Source organism: Rhynchophorus ferrugineus, unplaced genomic scaffold (genome assembly GCF_030347505.1).
Source record: "Rhynchophorus ferrugineus isolate W39M unplaced genomic scaffold, kcgeb_rfMv2 rfM2, whole genome shotgun sequence".
Lineage (NCBI taxonomy): Eukaryota > Metazoa > Arthropoda > Insecta > Coleoptera > Curculionidae > Rhynchophorus > Rhynchophorus ferrugineus.
The window spans coordinates 85,106,771-85,124,234 of record NW_027472581.1 but is presented as its reverse complement, the minus strand read 5'-3'; the positions used below and the strand labels follow the sequence as shown (position 1 = coordinate 85,124,234).

Below are 17,464 nucleotides of genomic sequence, written 5' to 3'. Positions count from 1 at the left end.
TGGAGCCATTTTTGATGGTTTCATCCATTGTCACATATCCAGGCAAAAATTCGGATTCATTACGCTTTATAATTTTCAAACACGGCTCCGAATCAACAACTCGTCGTTGTTTTTGGTTAAAAGTGAGCCTGCGCGGCACCCACTTTGCGCAGAGCTTTCTCATACCCAAACATTTGTGGATGATATGGTGTACACGTTCAGTTGATATCTCTAGAATGTCTGCTATTTCATTCAGTTTCAATTTGTGGTCATTGAAAATCATTTTGAGGATTTTTTAAATATTTTCGTCGGTAACAACCTCTTTTGGGTAACCACTGCGTTCATCGTCTTCGATGCTGATTTCACCACGTCTAAATCTAGCATACCAATCCTTGATGGTTGATTTTCCTGTGCAGTTTCCTGGTGTTCCTGCCATTTATGTGTCGGGCTGGGGACTTTTCAATTTACTTGTTAATTTAAAGGGTTTTTTTGGTGTTGTAGCTACTATTAATTATGTAAAATGAATATGTTGGTAGCCCTCTTACATTTGCATTTGTATCCTCAAATTATCATCATAAAACTTTTAAGAAATTTTGTTATCGATACAATTTCGATTTATTTACATTTGAATGCGGATATGATGGTTAGGAAACTGTAAGTGACGTCAATGTTTCTTAGCGCTTTTGATTGGTGTTTGCGTGAAGGCGAATTTTGATTCTGTCATCGGACCATCGCATGTTTATACATACGACAAATAAGCATTTAACAATTCTATTTTTTGTTCTTTGATTAGTGTTGTCTTTTTATTGTTTCTTAATTCTGATGCTTATTTCTGTTCTGACTGTTCTTCTTTTAATTCTGATGTTCTGTTCTTAGTTCTTTGTTAGTTGTTCTTATCCTGTTTTTCACACTGATTGTTGTTGGTTCGTGTTCTTTGACTAATTCAGATTCTCACAGTTCCGTTTCTTTTACTTTCATTTCTCGACCTTAATCTGTTCTGATTTATTTTGTAATTCTGTCTCTAGACCTTTAACTGTCCTTTGGCTATATATATTGTTCTTATGGTCTTATTTCTGACATTCTGCTCTTCGTTATGTAATTCTTTGATTCTGATTCACATTCTCGACGCATCGTGTTTTATCCCTGAAGCTCCTCCATCTAGTTCTTCTGGCCGCTGAGAACGCTGCCTCAAGAAACCCCTTACTTCATCCTGATTCGTTTAGAATGTCGGAGAGGGAAAGACTCGGCAAGAAACCTCTCAGCAAAAACCATCCGCGTGGAACAAGTGCGTTGCGGATTCTTAAAAATTCTCGATTATTCCCCGAAGTCAGTCTTTCTTGAAGTTTATGGTTTTGGCCACCATACGTGGTCATCTACCGGGTATAATTTCTTACACGCTTCGTCTAGCCCCAAGGCTGAACCCAAACCCTCATTATCGGGAATACTCGAACACAAGCCTGTTAGGTATCTTTTTTAATAGCCAGGTGTTTTCTGTTAACTTAACTTTACAAGTCATTCGACCGAATGTGATTTTTTTTATATTGTCTCAAGGCACAATTCTTTTCCTATGTCAGAAATACTATAAAACAGAGAGATATATATCAGATGTTCATATTATTTAGTCCATTCTCTGCAAATCTGTAGTAACAAAATTGCTGGTAATTATATGTTCTTTGATTCGTTTCCCGTAATGGATCGACTATAATTTTAGTGGCCGGTTATAATTTATCATTGCTGCTTTTAAAACCGCTTCAATGTCGCGCCGAAAAGCGAAAATTAATGTTTCGTACGCGACTGCACTTCGCGAGACGCGTATCCGTACATTCTCTCGGCGAAAAAGAAGAAAACCCATAGTCACAAAGGGAGACGGGTACTCGCGGATGCGACGAAAGGCCCACGACGCTTTTTAATTATGGCGCGGCAAATTGCCGGATCGCTCGCGAGAAAGGAAAATGGGCACTTAAAGCCCGAACGAGGAGAGAAAAAAAGCAACACCGCGCCTGTCTATTGTTACATTTATGTTTTGCCCGATAGAACCGCATTAATCCTTTTATTTCCTTCTCATTACGCACTTGATCGGATTCGCTCGTTGATATGTGATGAGACAGACACCTATATAACGTCCTTTTACCAACTCCAACAGAGTACAACACAAAATATATGGAATATTGAAGGGGATCTTAAATAGAGGTTACAGAAAAGAGAATATAGTTTCGGTTTGGCGCATTTATGTTTTCATTTATTTCAATTAATAGTCTGATGGAGCAAAAGTTTTCTGGCAAGCTCTGCTCAAGAGTATATACTTTGTTTATAACTGGAGTTGAAGATGTTAGTGTAGTAAAATATTTCTTCGTATATCGCCCCGCGACGGAAAAATTTAGCCCCATGAAATTAAAAAGCAATAATCAAACATATGTTACAATAGTAAAGGCAGTGCTGGGAACTCACTTAAAGTATAGCAAATATACTAAGATACCAAGTATAGCAAATATACCGAGTAAATAAAAATTGGGAAACATTTAGAAATAATAAGTTATATTCTAATAGAATTTTTTTTTGCAAATCCGAAAAAAGGACTGAGTGAAAAACACAATATTTATATAGAGAATATACTGAAATATTTTTACATCAAGTCCATGCAGCATATTTACATAAAGACATTGTATAGAAATATTTTCAAACAAACAGCTGTCGTATCATTAGTTTGTGAATTATAGCATATTGAATGAAGCAACTTTTGGTTCGCGTATTGATAAAACATTGCTTTTTGAAGGGAAAAAATACCGTTGTAGCAAAAATTTGGCCTGAAGTCGAGTTTTTGGACACTGCTCCAGGAAAATCAACCATCAAGGATCGATATGCTAAGTTTAGACGTGGTGAAATGAGTACCGAAGACGGTAAATGCAGTGGACGCCCGAATGAGGTTGTTACCGACGAAAACATTTAAAAGATACACAAAATGATTTTGAATGACCGCAAATTGAAATTGAATAAAATAGCAGACACTATAAAGATATCAACTGAACGTGTACATTATATCATTTACGAATATTTGGGTATGAGAAAGTTCTGTGCAAAGTGGGTGCCGCGCGAGCTCACTTTTGACCAAAACCAACGACGAGTTTATGATTCGGAGCAGTGTTTGAAGATGATCAAGCTTAATAAACCCGAGTTTTTGCATCGACATGTGACAATGGATGAAACATAGGTCCATCATTTCACTCCGAAGTTTAATCGACAGTCATCAGAGTGGACAGCACATGATGAACCCGCTCCAAAGCGTGGGAAAACGCAATTGTCGGCTGGCAAGGTTATGGCGTCTGTATTTTGGGATGCGTATGGAATAATTTTCATTGACTACCTTGAAAAAGGAAGGACCATCAAATATTACAACAGCAACTATTACATAGCGTCATTGAGCCATTTGAAGGCCGAAATCGCCGAAAAACGGCCGTGTTTGAAGAAAAAGAAAGTGCTGCTTCATCAAGACAATGCACCGTGTCAAAAATCCATGAATTTTTATATATATATATATATAATTTTTCCCAGCGAGCATTCTTTTGAGATCTGAGAGCAGGAAATAGTCACTGGGGCCAAGATATGGAGATATTACTATACCTAAATCTAAAGTCACATATCAATTTAAAAATTGTTTTATTCATATATTTTTGGTTTTAATATAACAACATGTATTAGTTCCTCATTATTCCATACTTATAATTATAACATAAAAGTAAAGAAAGATCATGTATACTTATTTTTGTAGCTCTAAGTTATTACAGTTCTGAAAACGACCTTACTTATGACACTTTGTTATAATGTTCAGTGGCGTAGTAATTTTTATGTATCAAATATATTTCTGATCTTATACTGAAAATACTGTGAAAACTAGTTTTAGTAACATATCAGTTTTAAATTAGTCCTTTTACTCTACTATAAGACATGATTAATCTAATACATTCTAGTCGAATTTCGGCCACAGGAAGATCCTTTGTTATTAATAATATATTTTAAATTTCTCGCGCCCTCTAGTGTGAAAAGAATGCTAAGCTTTTTCGCAACTAACGCATGGGAGATTCCCTTCTGTACTCTCTATACATTTTGTGGCGGTGTGTGCCAACTCTCCAGCGCCCTCTCTTAAATCTGTAGGCGCGAGCCTCCCCTCGCTTCCCCAAATGAATTTAATGAATTTCTGGTACTCGAGAGAAACACTGTAAGTTGCGGGATAAAACAAAGGCCTGCATAATATTAGGATAATTGCCTAAATTAATTAAAACTAATCTTGACGCCGAGTCGAACGTCTGCGGCCGACGAGGTCACCTTGTTTAGAGATCGCTGGGGAAATTAAACTTATTCATTTGTTTTTAAATATATGTATATTAAAATAGTTAAAGATATGCAAACTGAAAATTAAAAATAAGTTAAATTATAAATATATAAAATTCTAGAAAGTTAATAATTATTGTTAATATATCCGAAAAATACTGATGCGCCATTGCAGATAACATGAAATCAAAAACCTTCAGAACTCAAGCAGGACTAAGACCTGTATGAATTAATAAAAAAAAAATGTGTCTATAACAACTGATTGGCTATAATACAGCAAAGAGTATTAATCAGATGTAGTTTGATACTAAGAGAATATAGAACGACAATGAATGAAAACAAAACAAAAATTATGGTGATGGAAGAGATCGAAGTCGAAAGCAATTGAAGCCACGAGATGCAAATTGATGAATAATTGGAAAAACCATAAATAAAAAGAAATGTCGCAATCAAATCAAATACAAAGCAAGACTAAGACTAAAGACAAAACTAAGACAAGAAGCAGACACGAAATACCTTAGAAGAGCCAAGGGTGCAGTAACAATTGACAGCATGAGAAGTAAAGAAATAAGAAGACCCCGATATTGAATTAGTAGAATAATGCGTTGAAATGTTGGTGACAATTACAGCTGACGAAAGGCGCAAGACTGGTAAAGCGAATATGGGAAGCAAAGATGGAGAGGAGGAAAATCTGAATCAAAAGGTAATCTGAATGAATCTTGGATGAATGTATCAGAGAAATAGTTCAGAAGAACTGAAAAAACCCAGCCGAAGAAAGAAGACTGGACACAAACAAGGAAATTGAAGAACTGAAGGAATTTCAGTTAAGAAATGTGAAGGCGTCTAAAACACAAAAACTTTTAATTTACATTAAAAAATACTTTCTTTTACGGAGAGAGTTGTTGAACGGCGATGTAAAAGGACATTGTCGGTTTTTATCTGTTACAAAGCAGGTCGATGACGTCTAAGACAACCCAGTCGTTACACCATTCAATATTAATACAAGAACTTATATGCTGTCTGGTCCAGCCAGTGACGTAACAGGCGCGATATTGAACAGTTATGCATTGAGGAAGAGTCAAAATCAAAACCTTCCTTCGGAGGTTCCAAACCAAACTCTGATTTCCCCTGGAAAGGATAACGGATGTGATCCAAGCTGTCAGTGTAAATTGCTCTGACAGAATGTCAATGCACCCGAGTGCATTCGCCAAACAATTAAATGTGCGCGATGCCAATGAAGTGTGTATAGACGCCTCCATCGCTAGCTAACATATTTTAATATCTTTAAGTTTATTTAAGTATGCTCTTCCAGAAAAACTGTACACCATTTATGGCTGTCCAATTATCAAGCCACATATTCAAATTAAAAAATCGATTATCCTTGTTTTAGAATCAAATCTTGTTATTTTTTAATGAATATATAATTCTGATTGATCATCTGTTAAATATAAAGAACGGTATTGTTTATTTCAGATGTTTTCAGTTTCTGTTTTCTTTCATTCAATTCTAAACCGACTTTTTTAAGAAGCCTTAAAAGCAGTACTGTATCAAGTCATTATTAATTTCAACTTAATATATTAATATATATTATATATTATCATCAAATTTAAACTATAGTTTGGTGTTGTATTTACAAAGAATATACGCTAATATTCTAATATTATTTCACTATTTTTACGGCCTGGAGATTATAAATTATGACCGCCACACATTTATTAAAATAGCACACTCTAAATCTACCATCTCGTTGGACAGGAAAGTAAAACAGCCACGGAAACGGAAGATGAAAGCATCCGAAATTGAATTTGCGACGTATTGTAGCACTCATTGATTGGTGGCAAACGCCATCAAGATTTATGAGTAATTAAAATCTAATTGGAACAACTCCTGAAGACGATGAACTAGTTAAGGAGTTTACGAGCGTCGTTTACTCCGACGGCTTCGGGGGCAAAAAAATGTTAAAAGCCCGTTCTTTTGATAGTTTAGAAATTGGAATATAAGTTCGGGAACAGAGCAAATTAAAATGAAGTCCGTCTTGTTGGATTTTATGCACTAGATTGTCTGAACTTCCATAGTTGTAAATTTACCTGAATTTATTTGAATAATTATGCCTTAATCGTTGAACCTCTCATTCAGAGATGATCCAGAAGCATCGTGTTTTTTTGTCCTAAGAATGATGTTATTAAGGTGAAATGTGTATTCTTTATATTTAATAGGAACTATTATGGAATACTTGATATTTATTAAATATTAAATTACTGAGTTTATTTATAGTTAATATTAAATAATTTATTATTCATTTTAAAAAGTCAAAAGTTCATTCTCCACCTTTTTGAAAACATGGCAATACCGCCTTCAAATACATACTGATGTGAACATCTGGCATCTCAACTGCCCATCTGTGCCAGTGCCAGAGTTTTTGTCCAATAAGTTGAAATTCACAATATTCAAACAATTTTCTCACTCCAGACCGTTGATCGTCATCAACATTAAAATTATCCCTTTTAAACTCTTGAGGCCGAAGCCGGTATTTGATATATGATGGAGCAAAATCACCGTCACTTTCTAAAAGTGTTTAATGGACTTCAGTATCAGGTTTCTTCATATCAAACAACAAAAGTAAGAATGAATATACAATTTTGAATAATTTAGTTATTACTCAATAATACTAAATCGATTGTTTAATATTTGTTTACACTAACACTTACCAATAAATAAGAGCTCAAGGAAAAACATGCAAGAACTTAATAGTAAAAACATCTGAAGCAATATCAGAATATACCGTTGGGCTACTATAATGGCACTTTTGTGTAATTCACTGGATTTGGTGATGATAGATACTGTCTTTCTCAGAGCAATGTGTTGTTTATAAACTTTCTTGGGGTATATCAGAATAAAGATAATTGCATAGAGAATACTCTGGCTTTAAAAATGTGTCATAACTAATTTAGAAAAAAAAATTAAACATATATTAATATTCTTTTTTTAAATTAATTACTATATTATTAGTAGTTGTTGTTAACTAACTTGCAAACTTGTTTCTACAGTTACTTAAAGACTTGGTTTTTAGGTCCATTAGCCCTTACTTAGTCTCTAGCTCTTTTCAGTGTTTTACCAATTAGTACACTTCACTACAGAACTACAAAAGATTACACAGTTTGTTTCTTATGAGTGTGTGTCCTGGTCCTGTCGGTGTAAGTGACTGTTCCTATAGCATTTTTTGCGCATCCACTCTACTTCTCAGGACTTTATGCTGAAATATTTGTATTATGTTGACGATATGTTACTCAACAAATATCCCCGGATTTGGCGCAAGCTCTTACCGGCTATATTTATTTTTGAAACAGAAAATAAAAGTTTGGCGAATACATATAGACAGCTTCGTTTACTTACTTTTTTATATATAAATTAATTTTTATAAATAAATCTACACAAATTTAATAAATAATTGATTTAATGTTCCACTATATATAAGGGGGAAATGAACATTGAAATTTTTTTAAATAACACATTTTATTTAAAAAATTATTATGAAATAATATGAAATAACAAAAATAATATCTATATGCCTTTCTATTTTTATAAAAACTTATTACCATAAAAAGACCAAAATCGTTTAGATCAAACCCAGCCAATATAGTTAAAACCAAACGAAAAAGCCACCACTATATTTGAAAGCAGTGGTATTCTCCTAAAAATTTCCAAATATGATCAACTATGATCGCTAATGAAATTTTTGCTACTATTCTTGATCCACAAAAATCCCATTATTGAATTCACTGCCCCGAGCTTTCGATTTGTTTATTTACTAGCCTAAAAACTAATGGATGATCGTGTTTTTAAGCTAAAAGAAATCGCAGTCAATACATAATTATTTTTACAAAACAATAATTTATTTACATACACTCTTATATAATAACGCATTGCATTTTCCTTGTCATTAGATCCTAAGGGTGTCGTTGATAGTTTTATATTTTGTTTATTTGGTCCAGGTGTACTTTTATTAGCAGATTTATTCATTTTATAATATTGCCTGTCTAATTTCTTCTTCTCTGATTCTCTCTTTCACATTCTCAGTTATAAAATAAAAATTAAATCATTACTAAAATATGTTGTTTAAAATAAATATCTAATTATTACCAGTTACTACAATGTTTGCTACTATTCTGGATGGACAAACTTCGTTAATGACTTGACTACTTCCAACACGAAAAGAATCAATTTCTTCTCTGTTCTTGTTATCATTAAATGTTGGCAAATGTTGATACCTATTCGATGTCGTCGAAAAATAATGTGTTATAAATTTGGCAGCTAAAATAAATAAAATTGATACTGTTCGGATATTATAACTTTTAAAAATTTAACCTTCTATTCTGCACTTACCCTTGTTCTTCCAAATTTTAAAACCAATATATGTTAAACCACCGAGAATAACAAAACAATTTAATTATTGTTACTGTAGAATTATTAATGTAACACAGCATCTAAATATTCTAGATTTTTTTGTTCTTTTGACTTGATTGACTGTATGGATCAACTCGAAAAGAATGTACCGCCTTTAGAAAAGGAAGGAAATATATAGTTTATAGCTTATTCTTGTCTATGCAGCATAGTGCACATATGCCAAATCTGGAGATATTTGTGAAGCAATGTGTCTTCTACAGCACTAACTTATTATATATGGATAATTTAGATTTCCTTCAAATAACTAATATATTTTTCGTCTTTTAATTACGATTCTTTTATTCTATTTTTGATATGCTCCTTCTAAAGATGTTTTCCATCAAGATTCACCCCAACATGATTAGCATTGTTACTGTATGGGATAAAAATATTATTCATATTTTATGAATAATATTTATGTTCATCATTATTCAGTATTTTTCTTCGCTGTTGTCTCCAATAGTAGCAGAAATATTGTCAATCGGTATCTCGCATTGAGCATTTAAAAGTCATATAGGCAACACTTTAAGCAAATCTAAAGTTAACGCTATCGATTTGAATAAAATATTTAGCAATTACCAACATCTGGTGAATATGGCAGATAGGGTCCATTAAAGTCGCCCCATGTTGCACAACGCGCATGACAGCATGATTCGATTTTATATGTATAATGACCATTTTTGTACAGTTTTCGCCAACCACCGAATCCATTAGACACTCACAAAAGTCAGAGCCAACTTGGATCTTTGAAAACTAATGCAGTGGTATGGTATGTAAAATATGGATTGATTCACCACCGTCTTCGTATTTTCAATTTAAATTTTAATATTAATAAACTTTATATTTTTTACATTATTTAAATGTATTATGATGTCCAAATATTCAAACTCTAAATCCAGTTATAACGTTCGTTACTATTTAAAAATTGCTCAGAATTTTATCATTATTCCCCACAATTAAGCAATCAGTATAAAACGAAAGCCGGAAAATTGTTTTAATAACATCGAACGCCGGTTCGATGAAAATAACAGAAAAGAAAAATAATAAAACCGAAATTTTTAATTTCGCATAATTTACGATTTCATTACGGTAGTCAAAGGAACAGAGAATCGGCCTTCCCGCCCGATCAACTTCGGTCCCCCCTCGACCACCAGCAGGCGTTAGCTGGTAAAATTAAAAAATAATTAATTTCACCCTTACCAAGAAATCGGAATGTTGCTGTTTTTTTTTCAGTTCTCTTACTACCGCACGAAAATGAAATTAAAATGTAAACCGGAGGGTTGGGTTTCTTCTCTTTCAATCATGTCATTTGGTTTATTGTTTTGCGGGTAGGTACTTTTTTTCTTGAATTATTGTTTTATGGTTTATTAGTTTGTCTTTTATTGGTCGTATTTTTGTTCGATAAATCTTGATATATTAATAGTCACTCAATAAGTCTCAAGTCATCTTCAATTGGCAAATCTATACGATTTCGAGATAGTATTTTAAAGGGTGTATTCAGACTGTCAGACGCTAACTAAAGCAAGGTTCAGTTAATAGATTGGTTCAGTTAATAAAAAACTGAAGAGATTGATTACCAGATGATTATGGACCCAAATATGGAATATCTTTGCCTAAAAAATGCAATTCCTAATTGTAAGTTATATAGTAAATCTTTCATGTGTTTTTAGTCGATAAATTTGGATATATTAACACTCAATTAATGAGTCTGGAGTCTTCAGCTGGAAAATCCATACGATTTGGAGATAGTATATTTAAGGGTGTATTCCACTTTGAGAAAAAGTAAAGCAAGTAATAGGTTCAGTTAATAAAAAAAACTGAAGGGACTGAATGGACCAGATGATTATGGACCCAAATGTAGAATATCTTTCTTAAAAAAAATGCAATTCCTAATTGTAAGTTATATAGTGATTTTTTCATGTGTTTTTAGTCGATAAATTTGGATATATTAACACTCAATTAATGAGTTTCGAGTCTTCAGCTGGCAAATCCATACGATTTGGAGATAGTATCAAAATGCTAATTGTAATTTATATAGTAAATCTTTCATTAAAATTAGCATGGGGAAATATCGATTAAAAACGACTATCGACTGTTTAGTAATTGACTACTCTTTAATATCGACTGTTTCAGTCGCTATTTTTGGTTCGACTGATTTTACTACTTTTTACTAGTGACTGTTCCAGTCGTTAATTTCTGTCCGACTAATTTTGTTACTATTTACTATCGAATGTGTGTGTTTTTAGTTACTATTTTTGTGTTCTACTAGTTTCATTCGACTGATTTTTAATGTTCTGGCTCTGTCGTACTAGCCGTTACCTAGACAAAATGCACCCATTTTATGCTTACATAGATTTGTATGTAATGTATATATATATAGATTTATGATTTTTTTGGTAATTTGCTAGTAAATAACAATATATTATATATTAATATAGCAGCATTTTGGAACGATATTTTTCAAGACTGTTAATGTAATAGGGTAAAAAGATTAAAATTGTGCACGATAAATAGTAAAATACTTTTTACTATTCTTTTATGGCAATAATAGGTAATATTTCGATTATTCTCTCGATTTTTGTTAAAAAATATTTCCGTTCAACAATAAATAAAGCATTATCTAAAAAAGCTGTAGTAGTTATTGTGCGATCATTTTTAGTTATGCCATGGATTAGTTTTTTTTCTATAATTAGGTATATGTTGAATTTTTATTTAGTATTTATTGTTCTTGTACATCTTTATTAGTGTACGTTAGTAGTTTATAGGTTTTGTTTAAATTCTACTGTATTGTCTATATTAATATAGTTTATTAACTTAACGAACATTCTCAGTAAGATATTTTGTCAGCAATTGGTGATAGCAATATCAAGTCAGCAATACCGATGAATTGTGTACATACAATAAGATAATAGGATAGCAAAGGGCAAATATATAGTGTGATAGTGTTGATAGTGTCCAATCTCTAACAAGGAAATTATTAGAAGGGAAATATTGTAATTGTTCACTTTATAATATTTAATACAATAAAAATGTACAATTAAAAAACAAGTTTAAATGACAGATTAAATATTGTTTTTTATGTATTTTGAATACAAATATTAACAAGCACTTAAATAAAATATTTTATTAAAACTATATTGTTTCATTCCCCCAGTAATATAAATATTTTTAGACCTGTTTCCTTAATGTAGTAAATATAAGTAAGTTCTCTCCCCGTAGTAAATGAACCCGTTTGACACGCCTTCATGAGTTTTAGATGAAAAGAGCTGAGAGATGGGATGATGGACTTTATATATAGGATATAACATTCTAAGCCTGTCTATTATGTGGCTCTATTGTCTTGACTACCCGAAATAGACTATTCATCACATACCAACAACATTTGCTTCTTTGTTTTCAACACCTGATGTCGATCGAAAGTTTTTAAAAATTTACTGACAAACTAACACATGCTGTCTATATAACCACATCGAGCAGATAGATGAGAAAGAAAATGCTGCAATTTTGGGGATGTTTTTGCAAAATCATTACTCATAAATTGGTCTAGTTGTTCACCGCCGTTTCCAATAGATTGCAAAATAATTACGTCATTATCATTAAATTAAAGTATGATATGAAAAGCACGTAGGAAGTTACAATGTATCAACTGCTATTGCTGGCGATTCATTTGGATATCGAGATATAAGTATAAAATTCAGGGATAACATAGGGTAGACGAGTCAAGACAATCATCATTCTTATGATGCTTTGCAATATCCTCTGATATTTTGAGAACGATTTTAAATATCCATACTTATCGTACGGCGAATTATATGACGCTTGCTCAAGAGTTGACAGACCGTCAAGTTAGTTCATTTATACCTCTCAGGAATTACCTAAAAATATTGTTTATTAAATCGCATTACGACAGGAAAACCCAAATTTCATTTGTGTTAATATTATGATTAAATGTTTATATAAATACTATTTTTTTGTACATAAAAACTTGGTGTATTTATGGAGTTTTTTTTTCTTGTCGTTAATCAAAACAGTTTTAAGTCTTTGTATAATACTTATAAGCTTATAGTATATATATACTCACACACATTTAATAGGTACAGTTATGGTAACTGCACGTATAATGGTACGTAATATTCAATAATTTATTGTATATATTGTCACCAATATGATCCAAACAATTACGATCTACTTAAAAAAAATGAAATTTTCGGATTTGAAACATTTAAACAGAAAATGACTGTCGGGATTACTAGTATTATATGTAATGTGTAATATATATAATATATATATTTATAAAATATGAAATAAATCGAAGAAATGAATAATAGAGAAAATAGTATAGAATAACAGGACAATTAAAATTTCCCCGGCCTGGCATATAGATGGCGGTACCAGAATTAAATCCATATGTTTTTTAGTTAGCCCTAATACTCAAAAGATGCGTGTATAAACTTGGTAGCCGTCGGATTATTAGTTTGTGAATTATAACATTTTCAGTGAAGCAACTTTTGATATTGTGAAAAAAATTGATAAAAAGGAATTTCGAGTGTTGATTAAATATTGCCTTTTGAAAGGAAAAAATACAGAAAAATCAACCATCAAGGATTGGTATGCTAAGTTTAGATGTGGCGAAATTAGCACCGAAGGCGATGAATGCAGTGGACGCCCAAAAGAGGTTGTTACCGACAAAAACATTTAAAAATCCGCAAAATGATTTTGAACGACCGTAAATTAAAATTGAATGAAATAGCATACATTCTAAAGATATCAACTGAACGTGTACATCACATCATTCACGAATAGTTGGGTATGAGAAAGCTCTGTGCAAAGTGCTCACTTTTGACCAAAAAACAACGACGAGTTGATGATTCGGAGTACTGTTTGAAGATGATCAAGCCTAATAAACCCCAGTTTTTGCATCGATATGTGACAATGTATGAAACATGGCTCCATCGTTCCACACCGAAGTCCAACCGACAATCATCCGAGTGGACTGCACACGATGAACCCGCTCCAAGCGTTGGAAAACGCAACAGTCGGCTGGAAAGTTATAGCATCTGTATTTTGGGATGCGCATGGAATAATTTTTACTACTACTTTGAAAAAGGAAGAACCATCAACAGCGACTATTACATAGCGTTATTGGACCCTTTGAAGGACGAACTCGTCGAAAAACGGCCGCATTTGAAGAAAGAGAAAGCGCTGGTTCTCCAAGACAATGCACCATGCCTCAAGTCAGTGAAAACGATGGCAAAAATCCATGAATTGGGCTTCGAGTTGCTACCTCATCTACCGTATTCTCCACATCTGGCCACCAGCGACTATTTCTTGTTCTCAAATCTCAAAATAATGCTTTCTAGGAAAAATTTTCGTCGAATGAAGAGGTGATCGCTGAAACTGAGGCATATTTTGAAGCAAAGGTTAAATCGTACTTAAAAAAACTAATTTTGCCAAAAAAAAAAGTTTTACTGTGGTAAACCTGCGACTTTTCAATTGACCTATTTAACAGAACAAGTAGGTTAAAAAAATAGTATAGAATATGTATATTGCTTCGAAATATATTTATTTGTATTTGATTGATGATTAATAAAAATTTAAATTCAAATTAATAGCCAGTTTAAACATGATGTCTAATAATAATATATCTTATACAATAATAGAAAATAATGGTTCATTTTAAAAAACAACACAAAGGTTAACAAAATTAAAATTATTTTCTAATCAGCTTAAGAATATTTCGTAGAGAGATCAAGCCAGAATCCTGCAGTAACAAAACGCGATCCAGAAGATGTTTAAAGGAAAACAAGATCACGTACGTGGCATATTTTCCTCGTCCTATATTAGAACAATCTTCGAGCAAAAATATCGAGAAAAATACCAGCGATATTTTTCTTTGTCACATTCACTTGAAACAACCACCAAATCCAACCCTCCCCCACCTGCTCCCACCGCCCCCCTATGCCGTCGTCACAATAACGCACATCTGCGTCCTGATGAAAAGGGGGCTGAGAAATGTGTAAAATACCTTGCTATACTTCTTTGCCAACATATTCTGACTATATTATGGTATCATACTGTATATATCAATAGTTTTGAAATATATATATATATATATATATAATAGATGAAATGATGATATGTATATATAAAGAAAATAAGAGAGGATGAGAGAGTATAAAATGATGTATTCTTCTTAATACTTTGCTAATAAATAATAGGTATACTCTATGCAGTTCATATTAGCTCTATATTAGCAGAAGCTTAAATAGAGTGTAAGTAGATATAAAAATAATGTATAAATAATATCGACATGCACAACAATTAATCGCTAAATAAATAAAGACCAATATATTCATAAAAATAGATGATAGTGATAGTGTTAATAGATGATAAAATATTTAATCCATTTAAATAAATACGGATATATAATTGAGAATTATAGATATGAAAAGCCTATAATTATTATGTAAAATATTTTATACTTATATAGATACTTACCATTTGAATAACCAGCTAAAAGATCACGTAATTGATTGGTAGGACCACTAACTTCTACAGCGCTCACACGAACAGAAAATCGAGCTCCAGTCTTCTGCTTCTGCTCATTAATGCCTTTGAATAGCCACGAGATGGCGCAAGGTATGATTCCTAGTGTGTTTGCATTATCTGGCATACCCAGCATTGTGTAGGATTTTCCTGAAAAAAAAAGTGTAATAATACACGAACTGATATATTTATTTATATTTATACGAAAATAACTCTAAAATGTCTTATCCCCTGGTAATTTTATAGCTGTATGTTGCAACATTACATGACTTAACAACAAACAATAGCATAGAAAAATTAGTAATACATATATGAATCAAAATATGTTTAGTCATTCTCTACAGCTTTTTGTCATTTCGCACTTCTTCAGCATATCGAAATAGTGTGCCAGCCCAGCCATGCTTCATAATTCTAAATAAGTGGAAATTAAGATGCTCTCTGCTTCACAACTCTTCAAAGCGTAGCTGAGTTGCTTATTATTCGCCGTTGCTGGTTCCTCTTGCAACAATAAATACGTTATTTCGTACAAAACTGTTATTTTACATAGCGAAATGTCAAAACCATGGCATTTAATAGTTAGATTAGGTTGTTCAATAAATCTTTTTGATGATACTTTGTATTCTCACCAATAGATATTCTGATTAAAATACACTAATATATATACACCTAATACGAACACTTTAGGAGTTTACGCAGTAAGTTTATATATATATATATATATATATATATATATATATATATATATATATATATATATATATATATATATATATAGCCGAACATAGAACCTCTTCCTTTCGGTGGTTAAAAATTAAGCGGAATTATATTAATATAACTATGACGAAATGTTGAAAGGTTATCAAAGTTATTATATATATGGCCTTAATGATCTTAATGGATAAAAACCAGTAATACATTACGATAATACGTTTTCATAAACCTATTATATTTTAAAAGAATTATTGGACAAAAAATGGCTGAACTTTATTATCACGAAAGTGTATTATCTATGGCAATTACTTAATAGTCATAACGGCAAACGAAAGTATAATCGTATAAATGTTATGATCTATTACATTTAGGTATCAGTTTTGGACATGAATGTAAATATGTGCCTTCGGGGACTCACGTTAATAGCCCTCTAGGATATATTTTTTTAGTTATTGGGTATCAAAATAACTGCTGCAAAAAACGTAAAAACCCGGTTTTATCTGCATCTGTTATCTGATCTAATACAGGGGGTTTGAAATAACAAAACTAAATGGGTTCAACGAAAAAATACTGTATTATATTCAGGGAAAACTTTATTTTGGCCGAATGATTATTAGTTGGATTGGTGTTTTAGTGCAACAAACCCCATATTTTTAACCCATAGTTACATACAATATTTATTCATATTATTTTACAAATGAAGTGTTTCAGTTTTGGGATAATATGCAAAAGTATGTTAACTAAATCAAATAATACCCATCGGCAATGTAAATTGGGAGAAGCTTCTACTAGTACGAGTATTATACACTAACATACTATGCTTCTGCTAACGGAGAAAGACTACCTCATAATTATTATTTTCAAGCCATATAGTTCCTTTGGTTATATATCAGAATTCTGGGTTAAACATAATATCGGATCATTTAGTTGATGTATACAGCAATAAAAACACTTGAAGATTTTCAAATTTTTGAGTTAATTCCTAAGAACGTTGAGATGAGTACTGGTAAAATTTATACAGTGCATCTAGGTCTGTAGTAAAGATTACATCCTATGCCATACGTATATATGAGATGATAGTCATGTGTTTTTACAGTTCAGGAATAGATCATGTGTCTTCACTCAAAATAGTAATCGAGAGAAACAATGTCCGGAAAATATGGCAGGTAGGAGCGGATGCAAAACTATTTTAACGAATTCTGCAGGTGAAAACAGGCGGTCGAATGGTAGATTTCAAAGCTACCTCCTAATATTTTATAATGGTTTCCTTCGGTTTAAACTCAGAATTTGATATTTCCTAATTTCTCGATTTTCTGTTATGCTGCCACAGAAGTTATGTTGTTTCAGTGTTCATAATCTAAACTATTCCAAATTAAATTAATTTAATTTAAGGCTTATTTATCGATTATCGAGCAGTGTAAATTTGTTTGTGTAATTAATATTTAGAAACTCGAAAGAG

General features: G+C 32.2%; 1 protein-coding gene across 1 annotated transcript in view; it reads right to left on the bottom strand.

The window, feature by feature from the left end:
• Positions 1-17,464, bottom strand: part of LOC143191537 (kinesin-like protein CG14535) — a 660,599-nt gene that overhangs the window by 24,150 nt on the left and 618,985 nt on the right. Inside the window, exon 10 of the mRNA XM_076396712.1 lies at positions 15,247-15,444. Within this exon, the coding sequence (XP_076252827.1) occupies positions 15,247-15,444 (198 nt within the window). The remainder of the gene's footprint in view (positions 1-15,246; positions 15,445-17,464) is intronic.